At 31.3% G+C, this 13,804-nt stretch overlaps 1 protein-coding gene across 7 annotated transcripts in view; it reads left to right on the forward strand.

The window, feature by feature from the left end:
- LOC132753743 (disks large homolog 2-like) overlaps window positions 1-13,804 on the forward strand; it is a 156,469-nt gene that overhangs the window by 101,898 nt on the left and 40,767 nt on the right. For 5 of the 7 annotated variants that reach the window (XM_060744256.1, XM_060744259.1, XM_060744260.1 and 2 more), the window contains 3 exons: window positions 125-260; window positions 2,633-2,677; window positions 6,880-6,936. In XM_060744256.1, the coding sequence (XP_060600239.1) occupies window positions 125-260; window positions 2,633-2,677; window positions 6,880-6,936 (238 nt within the window). The remainder of the gene's footprint in view (window positions 1-124; window positions 261-2,632; window positions 2,678-6,879; window positions 6,937-13,804) is intronic. The other 2 variants (XM_060744257.1, XM_060744258.1) reach the window with 2 other exon arrangements.

The following is a 13,804-nucleotide window of genomic DNA, read 5'->3' on the forward strand; positions in this document are numbered from 1 at the left end:
TTAATCTAAAGGAATTTAATTTGAGCTTATTTTCTTCTTGTTTTACAAGATCTTAGAGAATGCTTAGGACATGAGAATAAAGTTTTTCATCATATATGTAAGAAATCAGTGTTGTTTGTTTCAGGTGAGCCTAAGTACAAACCACCAGTAGCTGCAAAACCCGAGATTCCTGTAAAACCATCTTATACTCCTGTCCAGGTGACACCTGTCCACCAATCTCCATCACCACGGCAACCTACCTATCACGAAGAAGAGTCCAGGTAAAGTTTATTCCATCTTTATGACCTTTTGACTGTGCCATATGTAAGGTTTTTTTATCATTGTGCCAGTTACTGTGCTATAATTAAGAGTATTTCATCTTTGTTGCACTTTACTGTGCCATAACTAAGATTATTTTATCTTGGTGGTCCATTACGGTATGAGATTTAAAGATTATTACATCTTTATGGTACTTATCTGTGCCATAACTAAGGTTATTATATAATTGTATTAATAACTGCGCTATGATTAAGATAATATTACATGTTTTTTGCACTTTACTGTGCCATAACTAAGGTTATTCTAACATTGTGGCCTGGTACTGTGCAATAATTAAGGGTATTACATCTTTGTGGCACTTAACTGTACCATAACTAAGGTTATTTTATCAATGTATCCCATTTTTGTGCTATAATTGAGATTTTTCCATCTGAATAGTACTTTAAGTACCATAACTAAAGGTTTATTTACCATAATAGGTTATTTTTCATGTGCCTGTTAAATTTTGCATAATTAAGAAAATTACATCTTATGGCAATTTAAATGTGCAATAACCAATGTATTTTTACATTATGGCCTGTTACTGTGCAATAATTAAGGGTATTCCATCTTTGTGGCACTTCACTGTGCCATAACTGGAATTATTACATCATTGTGCCTGTGACTACTATAACTCAATTATTCATTTATTGTGTGCTATAAATAAATTAACTACTTCATGGTGACTCAGTTATAAACAAGATTATTGCATTATTTAAGCCCTTTGCTGTGCTATAAACTAAATTCATTCCATTATTTTTGCCCCAAACGATGCTATAACTAAAATTATTTCATGGTTTGCTTTACGGTTCTCTGTGATGTGAAGAGAGGGAATTGTGATGTATAAATTGAACATCCATTGAATATTTGTAATTTGTATTCTCCAAAATAAAAAGAGTGGAGATTTTATGATGTCAAGTGCTGCAGGATCGATCTGGTTGTTTGATTTCAAGCAATGGATTGGTTTGTGACCTGACTTAGATGATAATTTTAAGTTTTGAAACAATTTGTACAAATGACTACACTGTCTTTTTTGGAGGTGGGTGGGTGCTGGAAATGGGTGTTGGTTGATAGTGGGCATGAGGGATGTCATGTTATTTTGTTGTAATTAATGCTTCTGAGGGATCATCCTTTTTATAAGGATTTTTAATAAATTAATTATGTGTGTTTTTACAATTAAAAAAAAGTCTTAGAACTAAATCTTCTGGATACACAAAGCTAAATAAAGCTGAAAAATATAAATATAAAGAACCTTTTCGCCTCATGATAAAAATTATGCAATTCTTTTTTAATCCCTTTCTTTCTTTGCATAGAAAAGATTATTTTTTTTTGGTTAATATTTTTATTCCTAGATAATAATCAAACTCGTGATATTTTTTTCTTTAGACAATCTGGTATCACATAATTTGTGTTTTATATTATAGAAATGATAATGACATTATATGTTACAGTTTGTATAGGTGATGGCTGGTTTAGACCTGATTTTTTTACAATTTTTTTTTCAAATATCACACCTTATATATTTGAAACATTTTTTTTTTTAATTGAGAAAAAATCCAAATCAGTACTTGATGCTCAGCTGTGGCTCTCATGAAATCTTATTTTCTAAATGATTTATTTTTTTCAATAGAAAGTTAAATGTCCATGAATATTCGTAAAATTATTAGTCAAAGTTCTGTCGTTTTATAAATTGAATGTTAAGATCATTTTAGAAATAACACCTGAGTTCATTTTGTTTTTCTATCTTTTTATTTTCCTTTTAATATGTAGAATCAGCTCCAAACAAAGGTTTAGTATTTTTCATGTATATTCATGTATTTTATATAACTTATTCTACTGTGAAATATCTTGTTGTAACACATACCTTTATACTAAATTGTACACCATTTAATATCACCAATATTGAAAGCATGGGCATTTTTACATGATATTTCATCAAAGGAAAGATAATCATGCCATTGAGTAAACTTCTTCATTTGTAGTGGTTGTCTCCCTTTATTCATAAATATTTCATAAATTTTACATCATCGCAAAGAAAAATTTTGTCATTTTCTTTTTGTCATTTACATTTCATACATTATTTGCATGTTGTTTGAAAGTAATTATAATTATAAAGTAGCTAAAGCTGAAATTGGATGATCCAGTGCAAGTTTGTTTTTGCCTTACATAGCAAGATTTCAGCATTTTTTTTCATTGTCGTAAGCCCTTTGGTGTATGGTGTAGCATTTATAGGCTTATCATAGTACCTTGTATTTTAGTATCTTAATTCCACCCGTCTTCAAGCTGTTGATATCTGTATGACTGTATGATATAAATGGAAATTTTGCCATTTCAGACAAGATTTATTGCGACCTGAAGAAATTAGGAGGGATATGCCAAAGTAGGTGTTTTCTAAATCTGAAACCCTGTTGATACCAGTGTGTGCTTTTAGACTAACATAGGCTAGTCAAGACATTGTCTTCTAATGCACGCTTTATTTGTTCTTTTCTTCACCAGAATAATAGTAGAAAAATAATAGCAATCGCTCTGTCACGATGTCAGATAACTTTTCCTATACTTCCTATGTCTTCAAAATCTTGTAATCAAATTCTCAAGTATTCTTTTTCTCTGCTTCAAATTTTAGACAAATATTATATGAAATCTGATTTTCTTGATTATGTCAGTCATGGATCCTTGAAACTAGTGCTTGTATTGAATTATGAAAAGAATGATAAGTTCACAAGTTAAAATTCTTGAAGCCGCACATATTTTGAAATTTGGGCAACTGTGTGAAGCTTATAATTTATTGTCCTTTGTTGATAATAGTGATTTTTAGGACCTTTGTGGTCAATTTGGTAAATGTGGCAACTTGGTATTGTGGTTAACACATTAAGCTAGTATTTGAAGGATTGAAGGTCACATGGGCTCAAACCCCGTCAGTGATAAGCTTGTTGTTTCCTTACACTCCATTCTTAGTACTGGTTAGTTTCAGGAATAATTTAATAATTTTCATGTACAGTGTACATGCACTCTATTATACTTTGATTTCATAAGGAATCAGTCCTTCCTGTAGTGATCGGGTAGTGACTGAAGTTATAAAAGTGAAAAACTTGGACAAAGTTGAGAAGAATGTAAACTAGGATTTCATAACTTGCACCTTTTATTATAGCAGTTAATAAAAGTAAGGTAAAAAAAAGTTCAAGCTGTAGAAGGTAAAGTAAAAAAACTGTCAGATTTATATAACCATTATTTCATAGTAAATGAACTTTAGATACAAAGTTAATGGTTTGCATATTAGTGATAACTGTATTAGAATTATAGGAATTCATTTGTGATATTTTTTGGAACAAAACTGTGAAAAAATTACCATATTGAAATCCCACTCTTACTGTCATTTGCTCTGTTTTTCTGGAGTTGCCCATTTTCCGTCCGGAAGGAAGTAAATCTGTGTTCTGTATTAGAAATACCAATATACTAATATACCCAATATCATGAACTGCATACTTTCGTTTATCAGTAACGATAAACTAGGAAAATAAGATTTTCAGCTCAAAACTTCTTGATTTTACATTATGAAACAGTTTGACTTTTTAAAGAAAGGACTCTGTAAATTTCAATCATTGAGACATTAATTGAACTTTGGTTGGATAAATCTTGCCATAAGACAGACATATTAAAATATTTTTATTAGTCCCCTACCGGTTTAACCGGAGGGGACTTTAGGTTTACCCTCCGTCCGTCTGTCTGTCTGTCTGTCCGTCTGTCTGTCCGTCCGCACTCACAGGACAGTAATTATGTGGCTAGAGGGACAATAGGTAACTGTTTTTTCTCTTTGATGTCATTCATTCCGTTATGCTTTTATGTGGCTATTTTCTTTTGTGTGGCTAAAAAGAACAATGGATTGAACAATAGAGTAGCCACATTATTACTGTCCTGTGAGAACGTCCGTCAGTCAGTCCACAAAACTGGATCCCGCGATAACGCAAAAAGTACTGAAAATATTTTTATGAAACTTGATATATGGATAGATGGCAGTATGGAGATTATGCACGTCTTTTTTTTTTCTTCGTATGTTGAAAATTCTGGTTGCTATGGTAACAAATAGTCTGAAAATATGGCAAATTGAACACATAAACTGGATCCCGCGATAACGCAAAAAATACTAAATTTTTTTTTATGAAACTTGATATATGGATAGATGGCAGTATGGAGATTATGCACGTCTTTTTGTTTTCTTCCTATGTTGAAAATTCTGGTTGCTATGGCAACAAATAGTCTGAAAATATGGCAAATTTAACACATAAACTGGATCCAGTGATAACTCAAAAAGTACTGAAAATATTTTTATGAAACTTGAAATATGGGTAGATGGCAGTCTGGAGATTATGCACATTGTTTTCTTTTCTTCCTATGTTGAAAATTCTGGTTGCTATGGCAACAAATAGCCTGAATTTCAAGATTTCTGATTTAAATTTTTCAGCTTTTTCACTATAAGTTCTTTATTTCTTAAGGTGTTTACTTCAAACTTTAAATATAAGTTTCTGGTCATCAACCACATATGTGACAAGGTTTACAACTCTAGCACAACAGTTATCAGTATTACCTCCCTTGAACTTAGAATTTTTATGAAATAAAATGTTGTCTTTTTTAAATAACTTCTTTATTTCCTAATGTATCTACTTCAAACTTCATATATATATGTTTCTTATTATCACTCAACATTTTTGAGAAGGTTAAATACTCTAGCAAGACTATTTCTAGAATTATGTCCCCTTGAACTTAGATTTTTTTCGAGAAAATTGGTATTATTCACTCCAACTTCTTCATTCCTTATAGGATTTACTTTAAAATCCCACATCGTAATAATATGGCAAGGTTGTATAAACATAATTTCCTTACTAGGCAGGGAAACTTAACACATTACTGTATTATAGACAAACTTAGAACTCAAAAGATTTAAGTTCATTCATGTCATTCATTCACTGGTAAAATTGACTGGCCAATGGCCCATCAGATAGTTGCTGGGTTTCCAACCGGTAGGGGACTTATGGATTGCTTGCAATACTATGATAATTGCTTGTTCTGTCTGATTCTATGTTGCTGTATTTGGAATTGAATATGCATTCAAGAAACCTTTAATTAAAGTTTGATTGCTTTTATACTTGTCATGCAGCTTCACAGACATGTACTGTTTAACCTTCAACCAATTCAATAGATGTTATCCGGAACTCAGCAAAGAGGGTTTTTCCCAGCTAATCTGTAGGTACAAACTAACTTTTACCGTTATAGCTTCACGGTGCACTATTCGTCACATTTAAGATCTGTCAACCTGTTTTCGCTTATTTTTTAAAATGTTACTGTAAAAGTTTGTTTGTACCTACGTTACTAGCTGGGAAAAACCCAAATATTCTTAATTCCGTAGTAAGTCTATTTGTATAATGGTCTTTCCCTGTTTGAATAATGGAATTTCCCTGTTTATATAATAGACTTTAAAGGAGGACAGCCCCATTGCACAAAATAGGTGGAAGAAGGGTAGAGAATTATGTCTGCACCTTTATTTGCAGAACATATTTTTAATCACTCAATAAACTAAGTGGGGAGGGGTGTGGGGACTTGTCTGTCACTGACAGTCTGTAGACAGGGGAATGTTGGAGCAGTCATGTGCTTTATATAACACATTTCTAGTTCTTGTCTGCATTTGCTGTTTACTCTTCAAAAACTGATGACATTTGTTTACCCTACACTCTAAAGTCAATTTTTTGTTTGCTTTTGTCAACTTTTGTCCTTATTTGATATTACAGTTCATGCTGCTGCTAATTCATTCTTTTTTTGATAACAAGAGTTCATGCTTATTTTAATTTCTGTCTTCTTTCCATAACAAAGTTCATGCTGATACGATTTTTCCTCTTTTATTAAACAGAGTTCATGCTTATTCTAATTTCTGTCTTCTTTCCATAACAAGAGTTCATGCTGATCCAATTTTTCCTCTTTTATTAAACATAGTTCATGCTTATTCTAATTTCTGTCTTCTTTCCATAAAAAGAGTTCATGCTGATCCAATTTTTCCTCTTTTATTAAACATAGTTCATGCTTATTTTAATTTCTGTATTCTTTCTTTAACAAGAGTTCATGCTAATGCTTATTTTTCCTCTTTAAATGTTAAAGTCCATGTTGATTTTGATTTATAATCAAAGTCATGCTGATGTTTATTTTACACTTCTGAAAATTCATATTTTGATTTTCACTTTCATTAGAAATCATAATTTCATATATTCATCAATATTTTCTCATTCTTCTTGCTTCAACTTGAGCACTTTGTAACATTTATATTTTGATATTGATTATTTCGCTATTGATTTTGTGTCTTTCAGTTAAATAGTGAAATGAAACCTAAAAAAAAAATGCAATATGTATTGTTTTTTTTCTCTCTCATATACATATGTGTAAACATGTAAATTTTCTACACATAGTCTAAATTGTATACTTGTATATTTTCGATATAAATATATAGTAGAATGATTGTAAATGCATGTTAATTATTGTATGGTATTATATTGTATATTGTAGTGAAAATATTGTACATGTAATTATGTTGTTTTCCAGACTGCAGGCACACGAAATGCCTCTAACTGAAGACGAGATTCTAGCTGATATGCCAAAGTATGATTTAAACATTACACTGCATAGAGCCGTGTTTATAATTAACACATATGCTTTTTAGTTGTGTTTTGTCGCTTTAGAATGTACTCATTAAAAAAATGTGCTTTAAGCATTGTGTTATATAAAACGGTGTTTTTAATTAATACGTATGCTTTGTAGTTATGTAATGTAGAATTTGAGTACTTATGAAGAAATGTGATTTACACATTAAGTTACATAGAGTGCTACCTATTAATTAACACATATGCTTTGTAGTCGTGTAATGTACATAGAGCAATATGTCTTAAACAAACCATGCACATGTTTTATTTTGTCTCTTCATTCCTTTTTCTTTCCATAGTGTGATTTTACACCTAAAATGTTTATAGCAAGTGTCAACACATATGCTTGAAAAACGTGTTTGTGTATATAATATATTATTTGATACCAGAGCAGTGTTACTTACACGGAATACACATTTTCTCACTTATGCATACAGGCATTGTATTCTTTCTATTTTATCCCATAGCGCTTTGATGTTAAGATTTGCTCAAAGTAATTTAAAAAGAATAAATTTTCTGTAATATGTTGATCATAGTTGGGTACAAATTCATAGTGTGTACAAAAGAATTTTGATGCATTTTGGTTATATTTTCAAGTATTTCCAAAACTACGAACACTAAAAAGGGAATGGGAATCTTAACCTGCTGGAATTGAAAGTAATTATCCTTTGCCATCGTAGCCCGCGCATCCGTGCAGTCTGATCAGGCTCTATACTGTTTGCAGTAACATAGCTTATGTTTTTTGGTATTTTGATATTTGAAATCCCTTAAACTTTGAATGGACTGTTCCAAATTCAAAGAAAGGCAAATCCATTACACACAATTAGGTGAGGTTAAGGATAAAGATATTTGTTTTTAAGATTAAAGAAGTGTGCTTTATCTGTTGTAAAAGCTTTATATTTCACCATTATTTGTTCATGTTATACATGTATCACATCACATTGTCTCATATTCATGTGTATGACATTGTTTAACTCATGTTTCATTGACATTGTGAAAAGAGTCAATAATTTCATCGTGATTTCATACATGTAATTCATATTTTATAATCAGAAAACACCATAAAATTTTCATTATATAATTATTATCACTGTACAATATTTACTAATTATTATGACGTATTGTTTGTTTAATATCCTAATATTAGAAATTAGAGTTATTAACACTTTACAATATTTTTTTTTTTATATTATATATTTTTCAATTTATATTATTTTTTTTACATTTTGCTAATTTAATATCCTCATGATAGAAGTTATAATTAGCGAATGGTAGGATTGTTTTGCTAATTACATATTTACATATTGTATACATGTATATCAATAACTTTCTGTATAATAAATCCAAATTATTGAAGAGAAATGTTGTAGTTTACGAACTGTACAATGTTTTTGCTAATAACATATTGTATACATGCATGTATATCAATAACTCGCTTTAAGAGATAATTATTTGTAATAAAAACCAAATTATTGAAGAGAAATTAATTTTTACAAATAGTTTAGGAATTTTATTTTAAATGATGGGTGAATTTTTCTCAAAATTATGTTATTCCTTTAATTTATTCCTTGCTTTGAAATAAGCAATATGAATTTTATGTCTGTGTGCAATTGGAACAGTTATTTATTATCCATTTTGAAATTTGTACATGAATTAGTCATGTACAACATGTACATGAATTAGTCGTGTACATTATTATTGATACATGAATTTGCTGTTCATTTTTCAACTGGTACATGAATTTTAAATTCATAACTTTCGGGATAAGATTAACTTATACAGCTGACATAGAAACAATGCTCCTAAGCCTGCCTGGTTTTTTTATTCTCCATTTGTTACAAAATACCTACATCACTGTTGTACAGCGTCCACCGGATATAGCCCCTAAAAACACCGAAAACGAAAGTAGAAAGCTGCACAACGAGTACACCCAAGGTAATGTTTTAACTTACTTCTTCATCATAACTTCATCGATTTGTCCAAACTAAACAATTTTGTGAAGCTTAATGATTCTGGTTTTAGAGCAATATTTGCTTTTGTCTGCACATTGACTACTTTTTGTTAACTTTGCGAAAAAGTGTAGCGTATTTGTTGACATGTGCGAACGATGTTGATATTTACCACTAAATCAAACCCAAAACGCATTTGCTGTATCAAAATTCGCCGTTTTACACAAATTGTAGTCATCCCTCTACTTATATTTGAGTTTACACCCTTCAACTCGAGCTGCTTTTAACAAAATTCGCAAAAATCTGACTTGCCTTGTGTACAGAGTCTAGCAAAGAAAACAAATTTAAGTGAACGGAGTGTAGTTGTTTAATGTACAGGGTCTAGTAGATGTGAACGGTGTCTAGCAGTCACATATTTATAAAGTATAGTCTTTCTTATTATTCTTAATTGGAAATAATCTCATATCAGACTAAACATGGATAGGTTAGAGGACGATACAGAGGTATTTGGTAAATAATTTATGTTTTTAGTGTTTTTGAGCCTAACAGTATAGCTGCGTTTAATTTTTATTGTCATACCATCTCAACCATCAGCTGAATAGTGTCTGTCGGTATTTATTAGACATGTTGAGGAGTCTTGTAACCATCTCGCTGAATGGAGATGGTCCGAATGGGGATATATTTATAAATATACATGTATATCTAACGTACACATAAGAAAGGAGGTCGAAAATTGATTAAAAGATTATGCAGGAGTGTCATTTTCTACAAAACGGCATTAGCACTGTCTTCTATAAAACAGTTTTAGCCGCCTTATATAAGCTATTAGTCGACTTAGAGGATGCCGAATAGACTATTTAAATGTTTTATATCTCTCTGCACACTCTGTACATTGGTATGGCATTGTTGAAATGAAAACATAAAAATACAATCATTATCATCATCGTCATCATCATCATTCAAGAGTCATCATAATCATTTTCAGAAAAAACAGCAGCATATAAGCGGCAGCATTGTATTTATTAAACTGAATATCGAAATCACAAGTGAGGTCACCCGAGTTTGACTGCAAAAAAATATGAAGGACTTTATAGCCAGTAATGTAGTATTTCCACAAAGATAAATCTAATGATTAACATAACTAATCAAAGCGGATATTTTACCAAAGCTCATTAACAAATGTTTGTTTTTCAATGAAGTCTTAAGACCGGTGACATAATAAACAAATATAACATGTTTAGATCAAGTTTAGTTCACAATGCATAACACGAACATGGTTTGAAATTGTTTAAGACAAATTATAGAATTTTCTGTTCATAATGTTCTACTAAATATGGAATGAAATTGGGGTCTTTTGAGTTTTACATTTACCCTATTACCTTATAGTCACGCATAAAAAGTGGTATAGCAGGACGGAAACTGTTTACTGCAATTAATATACATGTTGCGTAACATCTTGACAATTCAATTAAACATTTTTATCCTTAATAAAATTAAAATCATTCACTTCACAATCCCTGATCCCGAGATAAATCGTTTTCTTCATCAGCGCACGTGTATATGCTCTGGTACTGAATATATTTTGCAGAAAATGACATTCGTTTACCTACTACACCATGTACAATCGCTATCAGTTTTCCATCTACACCCCGTACACATCCGTGCTAGACTCTGTACACAAGGCAAGGCAGTTTTTCGCAAATTTTGTTAAAAGCAGCTCGAGTTGAAGGGTGAAAACTCAAATATAAGTAGAGGGATGACTATAGTTTGTATTAACGGCGGAATTTGATACAGCAAATGCGTTTTGTGCTTGATTTAGTGGTAAATATCAACATCGTTCGCAAATGTCAACAAATACGCTACATTTTATCACAAATTTAACAAAAAGTATTTAATTTGCAGGCAAAAGCAAACACTGCTCTAAAACTAGACATATATTATTTAGCTTCACAATATTGTTTAGTTTGGAAAAATCGATGAAGTTATGATGAAGAAATAAGTTAAAACATTACCTTGGGTGTACTCGTTGTGCAGCTTTCTACTTTCGTTTTCGGTGTTTTTAGGGGCTATATCCGTTGGACGCTGTACAACAGTGACATTACAGACTTGAATTGCATTGGATTAAAATTCAATAATACCATTTATACTCATTAAGAAAATTCCGATACTTTCATTGAAGGACATTGTCTGTGGATGTTTTAAGCTCCTTTGTCATTAGTCAATATAGAGTATACATGGATAAATAGACCTTCCCCAATGCTGCCACTGCCATCGTTAAATTTTGCTCGTATACAAATAATTATAGAGGAGAAACTACTGAAAATCATTACTTATACGACACAACAAATTATTAGGTTGACATACAGATTGTTCTGTGACATTACTAAATGCCTGCTGCTTGTGTAATGGTGTTTTCTTTAACATTGATTTGAAAAAAGAAGTCTCATGTTAAGTCTCATGTTAAACTGATCTGGTTTCAAAACTGAATGAGGGTTTCCTTTTGTTTTATTTTTTCAGAGTGTGAAGTTACTTGTATATATTTAATTTTTTGTCATTGAATTTTTTTTTCGCTCATCATCAACATACTTGCTGTGAAAACAATTTACATGTACAGTGTAGTTTCTTTCCTCAACATTTAGTTGATTGGTTTAATTAAGACTAGCAATATACCATGGAACAAAAGTAGGTTGTCTAAAATGTTGTAATAAGGTTAATGAGCAGTCAACATTTTTTAACGCATTTTATTTGATGGTGATACTATATTTACTTGTATATTATATATTTTATTATTGTATAGATATATTTTAGTATTATACAGGCACAAGTAAAATAGGTAGCCAACCCCAAAATCACTATTTTCCTTCCTTGTCTAATGGTTCTACCTAGGACCCTCACACAAGAGAAAGGACAAAATTTATTTATAGAAGTTTACACCATCTTTCTTGATACAGCTGTTGAATTAGCTGATTACCTTAAATAGTGTTATATCACCTTTTAAAGGCAACAAGATGGAAAAAAATAACATGAGGATATAAGCAGAAGTGCCGCAGCCTGAGAAAATAGGTTTAAGTGGTGAAAATTGGAATCGTTAGTGATTTGATTATTTTGCCCTTCGTACAGGGATTGACTATATTTGTATATGAGATTAGTTGAGTTTCGGATGTTCTCGCTGACAATCAGTTCACCCATAATTGAGGCGATCAATTCCGTAATTGCCATTTGTTAACTGGTGAGATTTAATTACTAGTACAAATGTAGACGAAAGAATCATCGTGGAAATCTCAACATGTACTAATGTAGAAATAGTCAATTAATGTACAGCAGTTATTATGGCCTTGGGAAGATTTTCTCGATGATTTGAAGATTTTCTCTCCAGGATAAATTAGCAATTGGAATAAGATGTTGTTTTTTTCCCAAGAAAAACTTAAAAATATAATTTAAAATTTTACGTTTAGGAGTAAATTGTGCCAAGTGGTTACAAGATCTCTCTATGTGAATCAGGGGGTCATGGGTTTGAGACCTTAACTAGGGTCATGACCATGCCCCCTGGCCTATAACAGTCACCAGAACTCCTTAGAAGCAGACTCAAAAAAGCTACCAGCTTTTCTCATTGTTGAGCGTATATGAATTATGTTTAAAATTAAGTTTTTTTACACTGTATGCTAGTTTTGCTTAACCCTCACCACGATAGTATATCTTAAAAGGATTTGGCCGTCTGTCAATCTGGAAAATACCATTCACCATTTTTAGAAAAATTTTCAAAATACAAACTGACTGAGTAGCAAACAGTGCAGACCATGGGCATCTGTCCCGACTGACCTTCGTCTGCACTGTTGACATGAGGAGAATCAGGCAAAGGTTTTAATTTGTGCAATATCATAAAGAAGTGTACGTTTTAGAAAAGTGCAAGTGTATAATTATGGTCAGAAACAACCTGATCTGAGGTACCATTTCAAAGTTTTGCTTTATAAGTAAGTTGACATTTAAATGCCTATCTGGTTTTACTTAAGTTTTGTTTTTTTGTCCCAGAAAAAAAAGCTATAAATCAGATTTTGGCAAGGTCATTATACACAAATTATAATCGCAACATTCATTTCTACTAGGATTTAATGCGTCTTCAGCTATTTTGTATAATATTCTTTTGTTATCAAGGACAAATTCCTTTGAAGACTTTGGGAAAACTTGATTTATATCTCGGAATACCCAATGGTTCAGAATAGGGAATATAATTCCGAGAAAAGGTCAGTTAATTGATATCATGGTTACTAATCAAGTTTTCCTCGATTGGATGGTGGTTCACAATACTATTCATTTATTCTTCCTATTTTTCCCCGTCCGTTTTAGGAAGATTGTATTGTACGATTGAGGGAGGAAAACCAAAATTGATGTTATTCCGCAAATGATTAGTGAAATATATCAATCATATGACCGACTTGTTGAGGACAAAAATTTCCGAGACTTATTTTTGGTAATATATCCTAAAAACAGAGCAGTGTTATACAGGGCCTTTAATTTGTTTACATTGCTAAAATAAGGAAAAGTTAAGATATTGATTATAACTGGGAGGAAAACATGTTTGCCTGTTCATAAAAATTAATAAGTTTATGTCTTGACAACAGAGGTCAAATAAAGTTGAAAAATCAAACTGTTGACAGTTGGAAACCTTTCAAATTTCTATCCTTTAATTATGATGACAATTATTTACACTGATTTTAGATGGCAGTTATGATGGTAGAGTGTCACTTTTTTTGCAAGACTATTTTTAACAGCATGTTAATTTTTGCCTGATGGACTAGCCAATGTTCACCTTTTAATATTAAGAATTGTCAGTCATGAATTTAAGAAACTGTTATATGGAAGTATAATAGAAATTGAACA

The sequence above is a fragment of the Ruditapes philippinarum genome, unplaced genomic scaffold (assembly GCF_026571515.1).
Source record: "Ruditapes philippinarum isolate M1 unplaced genomic scaffold, ASM2657151v2 ctg208_1_1_1_1, whole genome shotgun sequence".
NCBI classification, from domain to species: domain Eukaryota; kingdom Metazoa; phylum Mollusca; class Bivalvia; order Venerida; family Veneridae; genus Ruditapes; species Ruditapes philippinarum.